The sequence below is a fragment of the Pholcus phalangioides genome, unplaced genomic scaffold (genome assembly GCF_987345545.1).
Source record: "Pholcus phalangioides strain wild (caught in Gottingen) unplaced genomic scaffold, Ppha-v1.0 ptg000015l_1, whole genome shotgun sequence".
Classification (NCBI taxonomy): domain Eukaryota; kingdom Metazoa; phylum Arthropoda; class Arachnida; order Araneae; family Pholcidae; genus Pholcus; species Pholcus phalangioides.
This window is the reverse complement of record NW_028301608.1, coordinates 59,182,168-59,200,510: the sequence shown is the minus strand read 5'-3', so window position 1 is coordinate 59,200,510 and position 18,343 is coordinate 59,182,168. Positions and strand designations below refer to the sequence as shown.

Genomic DNA, 18,343 nt, shown 5'->3' with positions numbered 1-18,343 from the left:
ATTTCCATCAATATTGGAATTCTGAATTTTCATCATTTTCTGGAATTCTGAATTTTCATCATTTTCTGGAATTCCGAATTATTTAAATTATTTCTTTCATTTACCCTGAAATTATTTTTTTACCATTTATACTGAAATTATTATTTTTTCATAAAATTAATTAAATAAATTAAATTTTTTTTATTCCAAAATTACTTTTTTCATTTATCCTGAAATTATTTTTCCCCCATTTATTCTGAATCATTAAAATTATTTCTTTCATTTATCAAATTTTTCCATATTATTAATTTCTCAATTTTCAATCGATTCGGAAATTATTTCTTTCATGAGTTTTCGTGATTTTCATATTCTGAATTTTCGATTCTCCTAGAAGAGACCTCTCCTTGACAATATATAAAATCGGCTATAAGGGTCACCGAAATTATCAAGACACCTCCGGCCCCCTGCTATTATTTTAGCACCGGGTCCTGAGAACAGGTCCACTTTTATAGGTCGCGGGGATTGACGCAAAAAATAAGAGCGAGGCCACAGGTGCGTCTCAACAATTTCGGGGCACTAAAAATGTTTAGGACACCTTTACCCTGATTTATATTTTGTGGGGGGGGGGGGCGAGAAAATTGACATCCATCATTTCAAAATATACTGAGAAATACCTATTCAAAAAAATTTTAAACACACAATCAGATGTAAATTAACACAAAAATTTATGAAAATTCAGCACCAAAAGTAATTTTAAAGAAAAGAGAGAAAAAATTACTGAAACTAATGAAAATTTTAGACTCAAAGAACTGAAAATAATTGAAAAAACAAAGAAATAATTCCTGAACTGAACATGGGCAGAGATACGGGGGCGGGGCATTTGATGTGGGGGCACCCCCGCCCAGCGTCAAAGGTGAAGTTGACTGACTGATCTAATGTATATATGCATATATGAATTGACATCATCATCATCATCGTGCCGCCGCCCCCACCAGACTTCCAAGTCTATCTCCGCCTGTGGAACTGAAGAAAATTCAGAATTTACAGAAGAAAAAAATCACATAATTAATGAAAATTCAGAATTATGGCATTGATAATTCCAGGATTTGATAAAAATACAGAATTAATTTAGAAAAAAAATTCCAGAATAAAAAAAATAATTTCAGGCAAAAGCCTCCAATAAAATTTACCATGAGTGCAGAGCCCCTCAAAACACGCCTCAAATGGTAGCACACCTTCCTACTAGCGGTTCACTGTGGACGTACCCTAGGGTAAGACGCCTTCATATACAAGTATGTTCAGTAAGTGTATCAAGGCGTTCTTAAAATATGTTACCTTGTTTTTTTTCGTGTGCGACAGAGAGAGAGAGAGAGGTCAACACCTCCTATAACTACAGCTATAGATGGCGTTGGTTAGGTGCCGTCGCAAAGGGCCCCGTGCTTTGACGAGGGCTCCCGCACGGTGATAGAAGTAAAAATATATATATCAATTAAATTTATTTTTAGTAGTATGTTATTCTCAATGCTTTCTTAATCTCTTCTCAAATTATTTCTTTTAGTAATTCTAGTTAGGATGAAAATGTATATTTTCATTCAAAAAAAATTCTGGAATTATATCTTCCAAAATTCTAGAATTTATTCCTTTCATCATTTCTGAATTTTTGTTGACTGAAATTATTTCAAATTTTTGATTCATCAATCCTTTATTATTTTTCAGATTATTTCTTTCATTGTAATGGATTTATAAAAGATCTACTAGGATTTATAAATAATAATTTTCATTAGTTTTGGAATTATTGTTTCCATTAGTTTTGGAATTATTGTTTCCATTAGTTTTGGAATTATTGTTTCCATTAGTTTTGGAATTATTGTTTCCATTAGTTTTGGAATTATTGTTTCCATTAGTTTTGGAATTGTTGCTTTCATTAGTTTTGGAATTGTCGCTTTCATTAGTTTTGGAATTGTTGCTTTCATTAGTTTTGGAAATGTTGCTTTCATTAGTTTTGGAATTGTTGCTTTCATTAGTTTTAGAATTGTTGCTTTCATTAGTTTAAACTGTCTTCCGTTGTGAATTTGAAATTCATTAATTTTTTGTGTTAATTTACATTTAAACTGTGCGTTCACGAAAAATTTAGGAATATATTTTTCAACATTCTGATGATGTACGAATTTTTGTATGTTGACTCCCTTCCCCCCCCCCCCCCAGAAACTTACGTCCCTGGCCCCACAATCATTTTCGCAACAGGCCCCGCTACTGATAAGGGTGTGCGCAGAGGCGAATTTAATGGCGGGTTCATAGGCGAAGATTGACTTGGAAGTCTGGGGGGGGGGGCACGATGATGATGATGTCAGCTCATATATACATTAGATCAGTCGACTCCACCTGTGACGCTGGGGGGGGGGGGCTCCCCCCGTATCTCCGCTCATGGGCGGGTTCACTGGGCACTCGCCCGGAGCCCCGACTTCTAAAGGACCCCGAAAAACACAAACTTCACACTCTTTTCTAATTTTGGGGGGGGGGGGGACAATATATATATTTTTTTAATCCGCCACTGGGTGTGCGACTGAGGTTACATCAGACAGGGGCGGCTCTCTCATAACTTTGGGTCCTGAGCAAACACTTTTTGCTCAGGGTCTTTTATCATGTACAGTATATATATATATATACACCACTCGAGTGCACCCTGCTACGTCTCTGCCTGATTGATCATTGAGGCAGAGGCGTAGCAGGAGTAGGGTGGGCATGCCCCCCTCGTATTTTTTATATTCCTTTTAGTTTGCACCTGCTGAAAATCGGAAATAAGCACCCATCATTCATTCATTAAAAAAGTTATGACATTTTGAAGGAGAGTTTAGTGATTTCTAATTGCCACTTGAAGGGTTAAAACACTTCCTCGATTACAACGTTTTTTCTTGACGGTTTTTTGAAAATCGTTATGGGCGGGATCCACTGTATATAATTTATTTCTCCTTTATTCCTATCCCTTTTAAGTCTAGGAGGAGCGCCAAATGCGAGGTGGAAGGGCGAAAAAGAATTTCCATCGACTAGAAAAACATCAGGAAAAATTATCACCGTCCGCTCTAGGAGGGGCACCAATAAATACGAAGTTAAGCTGTATTACACATATGATCATGCCCCCCCCCCCCCCAAGGATGGGGCTGACGAGGCTTCAGCCAACACCTATTAGAGAATTTCAGAGAATGCTATCTAGTAGGTATTGCTCCCGCCATTACCTCTTAGATAATAGCTAGGATCTCTGCTGCAAGAGATGGGGGGGGGGGGTTACGTTACCAAAGAGCTCGGTGGACCACGCGCTGAAGATCCCTGCCTCAGGGCCTCGCGTGCAGCATTGACTGATTCAAATTTATTGATTTTCCCGTGTAGTCGTGCTTTTCCTCCTGTTTTGAGAATCGCTGCATGGTTGAGTCAATGACCTATAGTATTCTTGAATGGCAAAAAAAAAATGTAGATGGCGCCACAATTTCTTATTTAAAAGGCGGTTTTTTTATCACGTGTTTGAATGTAAACAAATGAAATTGATAACCAAAAATCTTTTGTAGATAATAGTGGATAACAAAGTGAGTTTATTAAATTTTTGAGGGAAGTTTCTAGGTAACTTTTTTCTCTTCATGAAATTAATAATTAAAAAAAAAATAGCTATGATTTTGTCTGAACTTTAATTGCTTGATTTACTTCTATTTCAGAGGAGATTTTTTTATACAATGTATTTAAAAGAAGACATTGTGCTTAAACGCCATAAAAAATTATCATTAGACAAAGGTTTGTTTACTCTTCTAAAAAGCACTTATGGCTATCATTTTTAATACCTTTTTATGCAGTAAAAGGTAATGGTGTAAATTATACACCATTGATGAAAAGCCAATTAATAAGAAATTTTTAAATGGTGCAAGTGTGGTTATTGAATAAAAACTTGAAGATTTTGGTTATATGTTTTTATACAAAGGTTTTTAACTGCTGGTTGATGTAAAGATATATTTTTGGAAAGAGTGAAAATTCAACTGACCCTGTGGGGAATCAAACCCACATCCTTTCACTTTCCGGGTGACCGCACTAGACTATAGAGGCAACAAATATTTCAATCTTTCCTTGGAGCTCTAATAGTCTAGTGGTCTCTACTCTGTAGTGGTCTAGGGCGTTCACCCAGAAAGTGAAAAAGTGAAAGGACGTGGGTTCAATTTCCCCCCCCCCCCCCCCAGGAGCAGTTGAATTTTCTCTCTCCAAAAATATATCTTTGCATCAGCCAACTGTTAAAAACCTTTGTATGGATAGCGGAGAGTGACGTCATCCTCATATGTTTTTACTTTTGTGAATATTTTAATTCCACTAAATAAATTAAGGCTTCAATTTCTCCAAATGAAATTGTTGGGCAATATTTCAAACTTTTAAAAGTTGGTGAAATAAAATAAAATACTGTTTTTCAAAAGAGATAAGCGTTTTTGCAAGAATCCTAAGCAACTTTAAACTTTTTCTTTCATTTATCAAGTTTTTCAAAATAACTGAAAGTCTTAGAAGAAGAGCAAGAATTCAAGCTAGTTTTGAAACTCATAGAAAAACAAACGAATTTCATAGATTTTATAACCAAGAATTATTTTTAATGATTCCGCATTTTTTAGTACAATTTTTCTCCTGTGTTTTTATGTTTTGAAAATTTTCTGTACATAGTCTTAAGGTATTCTTGGGAATAGAAACATTTTTTTACAATAATTGTGTTTCGACCCTTTTGAAAATATTTCTACTACTAAACTTTCATTAAAAAAACAAAAAATATATTAAAGTTGGAATACAAAAATCTCTCATTTATGCACCTTACACTTATATGTTTCTCTCAATTACAAGATTTTCTGCACTCCTGATCAAAGATGCAGCATAATAATGGTATTTACTTATACACTTCTCTCACTTATGTGCCTTTTTTTTTTTGGTTCCCTTGCACCAACACTTATATGAGAAGAGATCACTGTATGTTCCATACATACAGTATAGCCTACATTAACTTTTGACAGTAAATTTGCATAAAATTGAACATCCAAGGAATATATTGAATATTTTCTTATAGACATTAATTATCAATGACTAACTTTAGGGTATCAAGTAACCACATAATGCAGATGACATCAACTTATGGACTGTTGATACTGCTATCAGCAAGAGCTATTTCATGCCTTTATCCATATGAAACACCCACTAGAGAAGTTAAAAGACTTGATGGAATATGGAATTTCAGAATTTGTTCCCAAGATGATCAAGAAGTTGGATTCAGGGAAAAATGGTTTGAAAAATCACTCTCAGAGGTAAAATTAACGATTCTGTTTGAGTACACTTTGATTCATTTGTTACATTGTAGGGGACAATTATTTACAATTATTTACAATTATTTTTTATATTTTTGAGAGACTTGTTTGAACCAGCAATTTAGCTTTACTCTGATTTTCATTCTTTGAAACAGCACTGTGTTAATGATAATAATTTTTTTTTTCTATTATTCATAATGGTTAAATGCATATATTATACTTAGGTTTTTTCAAGTCTTTTAGATAACCATACGAATTAATTTATTGGAAATCCTTTTAGGGAATTTTGAAAATAGTCAACTGAATAAAAGTTTAAGCAAGATTTTTCTCAGTTTTATTCATTTAAATTTATGAAAAAAAACTCAAAAAAGTAGAAATGAATGAACCATATATGTATCTGGCAAATTACAGACATTTTTTGATTCCACATTTCTTTATTTTAGGCTGATGACACAATTTTGATGCCAGTACCTGCAAGTTTTAATGACATCACTCAAAATATAACTATACGAGATTATCTTGGTTGGTCATGGTATGATACAACATTTTATATTCCTCGAAGATGGTTCAAAGGCAAAACAAGAGTAATTTTGAGGTTTGGGAGTGCACACTATGTGGCTCAAGTGGTATGTGTCATATATCAATCATGAAATATATGTACTTGTTGATACACATACACACACACATGTATATATACACAAGTAGATTGCTTTAGGTGATGAGCATACATGCATATTGGGTGTCTGTAATTTAGATCACTAAATCCAGACACTCAAATTGCTGTTCTGCAGGGCTGTCTTAACAGTATCATGGGGTCCTTAGGTTTGGTATGGGCACAAGGTAGCAAGATGTCCTGATGTCCTTGGTTGGAAGGATGATCTTTCAATTCACATACTTACTCTCAAATATCATAGTACCGAATATGGTTATCCAGGATGCACCCTGGTGGTATACTGGTGGTATACTTAGGTGGACCCATGCATTAAGAAGGCCCTGCTGAGCTGACATGATTCTGGAAATATTAGCAGTGAATTTTATTTTCAGTTAATCATCTTTAAAAATATATACTTATATATTTAGATATTCACAAAAAGTAATTTTCAGTATGTTAATGGAGCTTCTGTTGTCAATCACACTGGAGGCCATCTGCCATTTGAAGCTGATGTGACTCCTATTCTGAAATTTCCAGGCCTCAACAGACTTACAGTAGCTTTAAATAATACTTTGTCTAAGGATACAGTACCTCAAGGTAGCAAGACATTTAAGCCAAAGTAAGGATTTTCACCAAAATATATATTTAAAGAAGATTTAACAATCTGATGACAAAAATTTTGCTTGAACTGTAGAAATCCAAGCTAAAAATATTACCGATGCTATTTTTTTTATTATTTAAAGATATTGATAGTTTCATCAATTTTGGGAAACAATATTCCATAGTGTGAGGAAGGCTGCAACTAGAAAAATTATTTTCATAAATAATGATAGGGAAGGGGGGGGGGGAGAAAGAATTATCACAATCATGGAAGCACAAATGTAGACATGATAATTGATTTATTTTGAAAAATTTCTATAGTAAAAAAAATTTCTGGAATAAATTTTTCATAACACAAAAAACATGATAATTTTTGATAGATTGCATTTCGAGTTATACTTGTCGATATTGAAGATAAATGAAATTTTGTGAATGATACTTCCTTTTTTCACATCCATTGGAGTGGTTCTCTATTATTGACTAAAAGAGTATAAATAAATAAATAAATTTATTCATTTATACTCTTATATATATCTTTATAATATATCTTATAAATAAAATTTTGAATTCATGCTTTTTGATTATAAAATGTGTATGCAGAAAAAAAAATTTCTCCAATAAACTTTCAAAATATGCAGTTGTGAGATGAACTCTCATCTCAATCTGTTTTTTTATAGGCCATATCCACCTGGATTTTATTCACAAGGATTAAATTTTGATTTCTTCAATTATGCTGGAATTCATCGTTCTGTAGTCCTCTATGCTGTTCCAGAAACTCGTGTAACAGATATCACTTTGGTCACTGATGTGGTAGGCACAACAGGTAAATAATTTTATTAAAGCTATTGTTTTATTTTAAGGTTTGCACTTAATATATTTTGATGTTTCACAATGTAATTATATTTTCACAGAGCAATAACTTTCACATTATTGTGTCTTCTTTGGTCTATCACTATTTTTATTCACATTTTTTAGGACACGTGATGTATGAAGTGACCAGTAACTGCATCACACAGTGCAACTGCACAGTGACAATACTTGACAAAAAAGGAAATGTACAGATTCGCAAAAACGAATGCAAAGGATCATTTGTTATGCTGAATGCTACTTTTTGGTGGCCATTCACAATGCATTCACAGCCAGGATATCAATATACAATTGAAGTAAGTGATTTGAATATATATAGAACCAGTTCTTATTTTTAAATACAGTAATCAAATAAAAATCTTATCATTAAATCTTAAACATTCTGTTTAATTTATGCTCAAAATATTTATTCCTCTGAAAACCAGGTTCCCAACTTCAAGGCGCGAATGCGAGCCGATCTCCCCGTTAAAAAGTCTCGCCACAGAGAGCAACAGTCCTACAACGGTAAATCATTCAACCATAACACTTCACTCATAGTTAGTAAAACTGGGGGCAGATGACAGCACTACACATAACAAGCATTACACAGAAACAAACTTTACGTCAGGTTGCACTACACGTACACGCACATTCCCGCATGTACCGATTCGTTGGGGGGTTCCGCGGGGGGGGGGGGTGCATGTGTGGTGTAGCAGTAGTAGGTAGGGGCTCGGGGATCCATGATGTTCTTAAGTCAGCCACCTCGTTGGGCAATTTGCCTGTTGTGGCGTTGTATTTGTATTTGTATATAAAAGTTGGTTTTCTTGATTCTTCAAGCATTTACCTTTATAGAATAAACTGACATGCAATTAATGTAATCCATGACTCATTAAAATATCATTCTGATTTGTATCATATGCGTTTCAGGCAAAACTTATTACTGGTGGTTCTGTTGTAGATGTCTACTCTCAGAAATTTGGATTACGATCTGTTGTAGTAACAAACAGCAGTTTTCTTGTCAATGGAAAACCTTTTTATTTAATGGGGTTCGGGAAACACGAGGATTCAAATGTGAGAACTTATTTTATAATATCTGTTCAGATTTATTTTTCTAAGATATATAGAGTATGTAACATAAAAATTATACCTTGTAAAGCATAATTTAAGTCTTCATCTTTTACACATAGAATGATTTATTTACACAAAATTTTTTTTTTTAATTTTTACTAAACTAACACAAACTTATAAAAACAATCAGAACTAAAACATAAAATTTGCACGTATATGAATAAGAAAATGCAAATTTATTACTAATGCACTTTGTAAAAATACCTCTAAGGAATTTCTAACAAATTAGTGCATGCCAGAAAGTGAACTTGGCATATTTATGATTTCTGAGGTATGAGTGTTTTGAATTCAAAGTGCTGTCATCTGTCTTCAAATCGGAAGTGAAAGTGGCAGATGCCAGAATTTTCATTATCAGTTTGTTTACTCTCTGCAGAGAGAATCTTTCAGTAGAGGACTAGCTTGTATCAGCATCTCAAATTCTAAAAATCACCACTGCTGCCTGTGATGAGCTTGAGCTCTCACGATGCCTGCACAATCGTTCCCCCTAACTATATAGAAAACCAGAAACCCAAATTACTTTTGCACTATACAAAAGGTTTGTTTCATAATTGTTTTAATCTGATAAATTTAAAACTTTTATTTTAGTTGTTCTTTTGATTTTTCAGTCAAATATACTCATAATGATTGATAATACTCATTATATGCTAAAATAATCATATATTTATCAAAGATTTTTATCTATCACCTATTATATTTCATGCCAATATTTTGATAAGATAAATTTTTTAAGTTTAGATAAGAGGGAAAGGCTTGGATCTCCCACTTATAATCAAAGATTTCAACCTGATTAAATGGACTGGAGCAAATTCATTCAGGACATCACACTATCCATATTCAGAAGAGCTTATGGATCTTGCAGATGATCTTGGAATAGTTGTGATTGACGAATGTCCAGCTGTTGGATTACAGTAAAAACTATTTAATGATTTATTGTAAAAAATACAAAATTTTTAATTAAATACATTAAACCTGCATCTTAATGCAATAAACTCTGTAGTCTTGAAAGCTGTCTAAAGTTATGATGAATTAATCTCAATATCTAACATTTCTTTTATTTTGTATATTTTTCAGGGACTTCACAGACACACTGCTGGCCAAGCATAAACAAGCTCTGACAGAACTCATACACAGAGACAAAAACAGGCCTTCTGTTTTTGCATGGTCTGTTGCAAATGAGCCAAGGTCCACTAAATCCCAGGCAAATAAGTACTTTCAGTATGTATATTCAAAGTTTTTTTTGCCATTTAAAAAATAGTTTGGTGGATATTTTATAATTTATTAATATCAAATCTCTGTTCAATTTTCATTGAATTACAACTCAAAAAATCTAGAATAAAAATTTTCTTACTTTAGTATTACACAGTAATATAACTTTCTCATCAGCTACCACATTGGCATTATAACTTCCCATTAAATCACATTGCTATCAGACAAACATACAACATGATATTATAAACAGATTTATCTACAGGTTGCTATATGAAGGTTTGCTAATATACAGTGGAATTTCTGTACAACGATATTACCCTCTGAGCTTTTAAAATGTTAATATATTCCATCTATAATGATATATTTCTCTGATCCCTTGACTATCAATATATAGGTATTTCACTGTACATGTTTATAAATCACAACTGAGACACTAAAGTATTGTATTTTAACAGGTATAAGGAACCCCCGACTTTTTGGGCTTAAAATTTGGAAAAAAGTCAAAAAGGTATGTCTGCAATTACTATCCAAGAACAAGAAACCCCTCCTATTTTTGGGACCTAATTTTTGGCAAAAAGAGGTTCCTTATACACCTTAAAATACAGTAATTTTCGATTGAAATTACTCCTTCCTGTGTAGGCACTGCATTCAAAATTAATTTTTTTTGCCACAAATTTTTACTTTGAAGTATATTCTCGTCTTTTATTATCACTTTATTACTGAATTTAAACTTGACTTCTCTCTTACAATATGATTACAGAGTTTCATTGTAATACTATAATTTTACAAAAAAAATTTTCTACAATAACTTTTATTTCAGACAGATTGTTGCACACACAAAACAATTAGATACTACACGGCCTATAACAGCTGCTATAAATGCTGATCCAAAAACAGATAAAGCTGTAAGTACTTTTCCGTATCATGAGTAGGCTCGTGTGAACCTTTGATTATTCATTTATTGTGCAAACATCTAATTTTACAGGGCAAGTATCTGGATTATGTAATGATGAATCATTACTATGCCTGGTATGATGAAGCAGGTTCAACTGAGGTTATTGTTCCCTTGTTAGTTGATGCGATTACAAAAGCCCACGAAATCTACAAAAAACCCATTATGATATCAGAATATGGTGCTGGATCGATTGCTGGGCTCCATACAGTAAGTTTTGAATTTTTTTAAAGTTAATTTTTATATTGATCAACATGCATTTTCCAAACAGTATCGGTAGATCATTGTTCTTCTGTGTATGTGAGTGATGTTTAAACAAATTCATTTCACTAAATTTGGTAAGTTATGTATGTTTCAAGTAGCGTTTGTATCTAACGTACAAGAATCATATGCTTTTTCCTCTAGTAATTCCATAGTCAGTCAATCAACCCTTTATAATAATCATTTGAGAGAAATTAAATTATATTTCTGAATATAAAAAGTTCTAATGTTTTGATATTTCAGAATCCTCCATTCACTTTCACGGAAGATTATCAGGCAGAACTTGTATTACAACACCACAAAGCTTTTGATATACTGCGTAAGAAAGGTTTTTTTATTGGAGAACATATATGGAATTTTGCTGACTTTTTGACACTTCAAGGTAAGAGTAGTTTTAAATGTATATATTGAGCAGTTTTCATATTCTTCAGAATTGTTAATTAATTAATCTAAAATCCAGCTAAGAAACCACTAACACATAGATATTTCATGAATAAATTTACTGAAACAAGTTATTTTTATATAATTTTTATTGCTTAACAGGAGTCAACAGGGTTGTTGGCAATAAAAAAGGAATATTCACAAGAGAGCGTCAACCAAAGGTAGCAGCAAGAATCATCAGGTGGCGATACCACTCTCTGGTCAATCAGACTACTGAAAACAACTACTGTTCATTCTTATGAGAGTGATTGCTCCATAACTCAGGCAAATGATTAATAATAGTATTTAATTGTACATTAAGAAAAGGGAGGATGAATTCTAATGAATTTTTTTCCCACTCAATCTAGAAAACTCAGCTCAACTAAAGCTAACCAAATAAATACAAATACAACGCCACAACAGGCAAATTGCCCAACGAGGTGGCTGACTTAAGATAAGACAATATAGGTAGATATCTCATTACAATATATTGCTTACATTAAAAAAAACTTGCTCAAAAAAGAATAATTATTTTGGGAAGTCTATTATATTGGAAAGAAAAAGTTTACATAATTATGTATAGATAACAGCCAAAAAAGTGTTAATCCCCCCCCACCATGAACTTTTTTTCCATTTAAAGTTTGAGCTCTTGAAGTTTTACGCTCATTATCATATTTCATTGATTCGTAATGTCTAATGACTTTTTAACAAAAGACATAGACTGAATAAATGTTTTGCTATTTTATTTTTGAAATAACAATGATGCTATATTTACAAGTATTTTATTAAAATGTTTCTTTTTCTCTATATATGTCTTATTTTTGAAGAAGAAATTGTTCCATCAACTCATTCTGTTCTGCTTCTTGTTTCCTTAATGACTCGTGTTGAACTTTCAGCCTGACAGACACAGCAAAAGATTCAAATAAATGTGTTGAAAGTAAATAAATTGCTTCAAATTTAAAAATAGTATAAAAACACTATAGTTTATGAATTCATAATGAAAAAAAAATATTTTATAATTATATCATCTAATGAAGAGTACATATGATTGATATGAGGAACAAGTCATGAAGACAATGACAATTATCACACATTCACCAATTAGAAATCAACTATCTGTTCCAATCATGTCAATACAGTATGTTCGGAAAGTCCTCACCTACGTCTTTTTCTTCTCAGGCATTATATATAGAAACATACTTTCAGTTAGAAAAAGTATCTAAATAATGTCCTACATTAGATACTTCATTTCTTTTACTAGATACTTAGATAAAATATGAGAAAACATAAGTTGTTTTATTGTCTCTTCTGAGCCTAACAGAAAATTTTTTTCTATGTTTATAAGCATAATATTAGCTGAGATATTTGCCATAATAATAGGTTGTATAGGACACACACACAACAGAGACAAACATCTCTCTCTCTCGCAGTAATCCAAAAAATGCTGTCATACGCAGCACCAGTTTGGGGAACCAAGGTCAAGAAAAAACTTGATTCCACACAGAGAGGCTTTCTCCTCTGCATCACAAGGGCCTTTATCATACAACACCGACCAATGCTCTCCAAACAATAACCGACCCCCCCACCCTAGCCTCTGGATTAAACATGAAGCAAGGGTTGGACTGTTATGCTAATAAGACTCAAACGCCCAATCAATATAGATACGGATATCATTCACCAACCCAAATCCAGCAAAAGAAAGTGGGATGGACCAATCACCTGGCTGCAGACATCCCAAGAAACCAGCTCACCCTGCAGCAGGACCACACTCCCTCACAAGTTTCAATATACACAGATGGATCTAAATGGAGTTCAAAATCATTGAAAATGAAGGGAAGAACATCATGTACTGAACCAAAACTTCAAAGAAAAAAAGAAATTAACAATCTTTTGCAGTTTATTAAATTTTTCTAAATTCTAAGATGTCCACTCAACTTTCAATCAGCAATATCTCAGTGAATATTGCACTTAGAAACATGGATTTTTATTTCTTTTTTCGGACTCGGGAGAGACAGGAAAACAATTTTGTATCTTGGTGCATATACAATCACAGGTAAAGTGACATAACGTACAAAATAGACAATCATTTAGAATATTCCATTATTTGGAATATTCTGAATGAAAGTATATAACCAATGGTTGAAAAGAAAAACAAGGGTGAGGACTTTCCAGGTAAGCTGTATAGCAATAACTATAGTAAGATGAAAAATATATCAAATATGGTCATTCTGTTTTATTCTTTTGATTTCCCATTCAACAGTTGCTTGGTCATAGCTAAAAAAAACTTCCTAAGAAAAGCTGGTATGTATTGATAAGCAGCACTTAAGCAATATTTGTTTTCAATAAAATGATTAATGAATTTCTAGGTGTGAGGTAAAGTTTTATACCTTTCCAGCTGTAATCTTTTTTCTAATATTAGAGCCTGAAGCTGTTGTTGCTGAGCTTCTCTTTCTTTAGTAACAGACTTCAATAAGTTTCTTGAACCAATAGCCTAGATTACAAAAAAATATTCAGTATATGAAAATTAGAACACACAAATCAAGTTGCAAGCGATATACAGTACAACCTTGGTCAGTAAAAAACAATGTTTATTTTCCTACATAAAAAAAACTTATGAATTCAATGATAATATTCATCATGTAATACAGCACAACATGAAATATTATACTCATATCATGCATTCATATCATTTATCCTACACATGATGAAACAATTTTTTAACCCTTTTTGGAGAAAATTACTCTAATCGCTTATATTAATGATTTTCTATGCAAAAAAATTATTTTTTTTATATGCACAGAGATGCAATTGAGGTTGAGAAGGAAAAATATTTTGTTTTATTTCATGTTGAGGAAAAAAGTCTTCTATTGCAATATACACTATGCAATTCTGTAAAAGGTGTTGAAGATGTTATTAATTTATTATCATTATTATTGTAACGAGTCGCGGAATGGCAACAGTATGGTATTCGAATGTCGGCTCAGTTGTTATGGTAACAGATGTCTCTGCTGGATGTTTATTATTAAAGTTTCAATTATGTTCTCGTTAGTAATCGATGTAGCATTGCATCACTAAACACAAGGTAGCTTGCGTACATTGAATTTTTTCTGCATGAAAAAAATACCAGAAAAAAAAGTGGAGATGGAAAAAAATGTGATGCACATGTAAGGAATATTCCTCGAGAGGCAAGAATAATTTACAAAACAATGATTTTTCTCGTACAGTTAAATCTGAAGACATCAGATTCAAAATATGTTATGTCATGTGAACAATTAAAGACCAATCTCATCTGCAAGCAGTGGTTTTTTTTTTCATTTTTATCATCTGAACAAGCATCTACTACATTACCTTTCATTGTAATTCACATTACAATATTTCATACCTCTTATTATAACTATTGTCAAAGATTTAACTTCCACCAGAGCCTAGATAAAGCAATCCATTATACCATGCTTTCGGTATATAAGACTTTTCATCTCCCAGCAATGCAATATAACAAGGGGTTACTGCAAGTCAGCAACTATAAATATAATCAGTTGGAGCAAGCATGCACGCTTGTGTAATGCTGGAATGGTTAAAGGGTGAATGGGGCACCTCGTTCTGGACCCACCTGCTACTTCCACCCCATAGTTGCAGCTCTGGATTACTGTAATGCCAGTGATGGTGAATCATTGGCCAAAATCGGGCCATGGAAATTTCCAAACATTTGTCAGAAATTTTGAGAATTCATCAGACAAAATAATTTGAATAATAATAGAATTTTTTTTTTACAAATGCAGTGCGATGATTTTCCTAGTGTTAAACACTTGACTATGCATATTTCCCACTACTGTAATAGATTGCAGCATATTTGTTTTGAATGTGAGGGAAAAATTTACGCGAAGGTGAGTGATACCACAAGTTATAGCAATCGTTTCATTCTAACAACTGATACAATAAATCCCATGTGTTTTCATATAACAATTGACGAGTAAAAGCTGTAAGTGCTAAAAAGGAAAATCATAAAAAACTGTTTTTGCGGCCCATAGGGACGTTCATAATTACGACCTCTTTACACGCTCTTTGGAACGACTTAGAAAAAGGGTTCTCAGACTTTGTTCACCTGCTGCATCCTTTCCCTAATCAATGCTTAGTGGCTTTCCAAAACAAATCTAACAAAGAATTACTTCAAAGAACCTTTGTCAGGGACACTGCGGCCCAAAATTTGAGAACCCCTGACTTAAAAAATTACCGGGCACTTTTCACTTTGACAATATTATAAAGTATTGCTCATTAAACTTTAATAAAAAAAAGCAGTGTTGAATTTTTTTTGACACTTTTTGGCAGTACATTTACCGTTTTTATCCTTCAATTATCCTATGTTTTCCTTATAACATCCACTTCTGCAAGAACAATGGGGTGTGGGGTTCATTTTAACAAGCATGGCCTGTATAACAGGAAAAGTTCTATGGAAAAAAAAAGTATATCTTCAGTGGTCTTAGAATTGTAATGCCTGTCGCTCATGTGTAACGTAAATGAAAGGGAAAAATATCTTTTACCTTCATTTTTTCTTTTTCAACTTCTGCTGCCAAAGAATCAGTGATATCAACAAAACTGTCTACAATATTTTGGAATTCAACTATTTCTGAAAAGTAAGCCAAAAAATAAAATCTTGTGAAAACAAAATACTAAGCAAAAACTTCATCATGTTGTTCAAATCAGAAAATTTTCAAATGATTGTGTGTAGAACAAATTATTTTCATTTTCATCTTGAATTTACCATATAGAATGAATCTCTCAATGTACTAAGAAGAATGAAATGAATATGCAAGAGATGAATACAGTTGTCTCCCCACACAGCAAAGTTTTTCTTGACATCAGAAAACTCATAATCTAGGCTTGAGAAAACATGTAGGCACCAGCTAAGATTTTTTGAGGAGCCAAGCATATTTTTTTTCCAACAAGGAAATGGTCAATAATGCAATTTTTTTTCAAACTTTTCTGAGACCAAATAAAAACTTTTCATATTGGTAGACAGGGGCTGCATCTTGGAAAGGATGGGGTTCCAGCACCTCCAGTGCTGGATAAGGGAGGGCGTGAGTTTACTCTTTCCCCTTTGAAATAACAAAGTAGTGCCAAAATAAATACCTACCCCGAGTGACAGTAAATTTTCTTTTCTAGTTGCACCCCTCCACCAGCATTTACATAAATTTTATGTTTTCCCTAGAGTCTAATTTAGTAACCAATGCAACCGTGATCCCCCCCCCTTTTCGCAAACAACCAAGAGGGGGAAGGCTGAGACGTTTTTTTTTTCATACTAAAATTTTAATACAGGATAGTTACCATTAAATTTGCACTACTCAGACCTATGTAGCAATTGTTCTAATGGACGTACTTGATTGAAACTGGATACATAGGTTAAATAAACCATGGTGGGAAAAAACTCCAATAAAAAATTTCGATTTTTGACAACCAGGCGAAAAAGTGACACTTTTTATTGAAGTTTTCTTTTGCCCTATGTTCCATATAACGAATCTACCAAGATTCAATGAAATACATCCACCAGAATGGGTGTTACATAGATCTGAGTTTGTATATCAGTTTAATGACACTATTCAGAACAGTCATACTTCTACTCAGACTATGTAGTGTCCTTTCTGGTGGACGTACTTCATTTAAACTTGGTACATACATTATATGAACCATGGGGGGAAATAACTTTTTCAACCAGTGGTCAAAAATTGAACTATTCTTGCAATTTTCTTCCCTCCATGATCCATACAACCTACATACCTCGTTTCAATGAAATATTTCAGCAGAACAGGTGCTGCATGGGAGATGGGAGCCTCTCAAGAGCTAGGTAATATAATTCTATACATCCTGTAAAATACGATCCTGCAAATACACACATAGCTCTGAATTCACCCATATCCGAGTAGTGTCAGATTAGTAGTTTAATTACAACTACCCTGTAAACGGCGCCTGTGAAAGTTCTAGCTGCCCCCCCCCCCCAGGATGTGGGCCATGTAAAGGGCTCCAAAGTTTGAACAGTATAAATTTACTGATTAAAGCAGGGTTTTTCAAGGACCAGGTCTCCTGTGCCGCATGAATCGCCAGGAGCGACATGCCGTCAACTCACCAATATGAAAAGCAGTATGACTGGTTTCCTGCAGAGCGCAATATGCCTGACGATAGCACTTTAAGTCGGGCGTGATTGGCCGACTGCTTCTATATGAATCAAATGCATCATGTGCTGCACGCTTCGCCAATCTTTCCTACAAACCGGAACATGTAGACAACAGAATAGGTGATGCCAGATATAGCATATAGCCGCCCTGAGCTGATGTGCCAAACTATGAAAACACGAACGCATAACATGATTAAGTTACATGTTTCTGCCAAAGAAAAATGGTTCGGTTCACATGACACAAAAAGCCTACTCCTAAGAAAACCTTGCTTAACTAAAGATCTTAGAACCCCAGTTGCATGCCCCTTCCCCAATATCTTTGATATACTAATTGCTTATGATGGTCTTGATAACATCTTAATTCTTATGGGTCTTGATAACTATTATAACTGATTATGATAACGGAACATTGTTTTTATGAAACAAACAATATTACATATGGTGACGGAATATTTTATTTTTGAAAAAAAAAAAATTCTAAAACTTAAATTACTGATCCGTATTCCAGGGAAATGATCGATATCTATTCATAAATAATTGATCTATATTCAATAAAATGAAATAAATTACTTCCAACGAAATCTTTGCATTCATTTCTTAATTCTGTAGTTTTTTCATTGACTTCAGGATCCAATACACGAACCTTATTCAGTTCATCGAAATAAAGCCCACTTTTCGACAGAGATTGGGCAGCCATTTGTAAACAAAAAGTGTCTTTTTATGTTGCCATTCAGTTAAACTGAAGCTGTGATCTCAATTGAAATTGAGAATGAAATAAAATAAAAAAAAACTGTCTTCATCTGCAATCGGCTAGAAAC

General features: G+C 33.4%; 2 protein-coding genes across 3 annotated transcripts; one reads left to right on the top strand and one right to left on the bottom strand.

The window, feature by feature from the left end:
* Positions 1–3,503: 3,503 nt before the first annotated feature.
* On the top strand, positions 3,504–11,622 carry LOC149076317 (beta-glucuronidase). Of its 2 annotated transcripts, none has more exons than XM_089243877.1 (13): positions 3,504–3,557; positions 5,084–5,291; positions 5,735–5,917; positions 6,396–6,562; positions 7,221–7,366; positions 7,519–7,706; positions 8,317–8,460; positions 9,253–9,425; positions 9,589–9,732; positions 10,547–10,631; positions 10,712–10,888; positions 11,183–11,321; positions 11,483–11,622. In XM_089243877.1, the coding sequence occupies exons 2-13, from the start codon at positions 5,103–5,105 to the stop codon at positions 11,620–11,622; spliced, it is 1,875 nt and encodes a 624-aa protein (XP_089100003.1). In that variant the 5' UTR covers positions 3,504–3,557; positions 5,084–5,102. The 2 variants fall into 2 exon arrangements, with proteins under 2 accessions (XP_089100003.1, XP_089100001.1); XM_089243875.1 differs by having other exon boundaries at positions 3,517–3,591.
* A 463-nt stretch (positions 11,623–12,085) lies between these two features.
* On the bottom strand, positions 12,086–18,247 carry IFT20 (intraflagellar transport 20). The gene is made up of 4 exons (XM_089243878.1): positions 18,096–18,247; positions 15,898–15,983; positions 13,747–13,850; positions 12,086–12,256 (listed from the first exon to the last, which is right to left on the bottom strand). The coding sequence occupies exons 1-4, from the start codon at positions 18,220–18,222 to the stop codon at positions 12,175–12,177; spliced, it is 399 nt and encodes a 132-aa protein (XP_089100004.1). The 5' UTR covers positions 18,223–18,247; the 3' UTR covers positions 12,086–12,174.
* Between the last annotated feature and the right edge of the window lie 96 nt (positions 18,248–18,343).

Excerpts from the sequence above, each read along its gene's own strand:
- LOC149076317 (XM_089243877.1), top strand. The coding sequence starts at position 5,103 with ATGCAGATGACATCAACTTATGGACTGTTGATACTGCTATCAGCAAGA. Across the intron at positions 7,707-8,316 it reads GATATCAATATACAATTGAA|GCAAAACTTATTACTGGTGG; the intron begins GTAAGTGATTTG and ends TATGCGTTTCAG. Across the intron at positions 9,426-9,588 it reads TGTCCAGCTGTTGGATTACA|GGACTTCACAGACACACTGC; the intron begins GTAAAAACTATT and ends TATATTTTTCAG.
- IFT20 (XM_089243878.1), bottom strand. The coding sequence starts at position 18,222 with ATGGCTGCCCAATCTCTGTCGAAAAGTGGGCTTTATTTCGATGAACTG. Across the intron at positions 13,851-15,897 it reads TTGAAAAAGAAAAAATGAAG|GCTATTGGTTCAAGAAACTT; the intron begins GTAAAAGATATT and ends TTTGTAATCTAG. Across the intron at positions 12,257-13,746 it reads AAAAGATTACAGCTGGAAAG|GCTGAAAGTTCAACACGAGT; the intron begins GTATAAAACTTT and ends TGTGTCTGTCAG.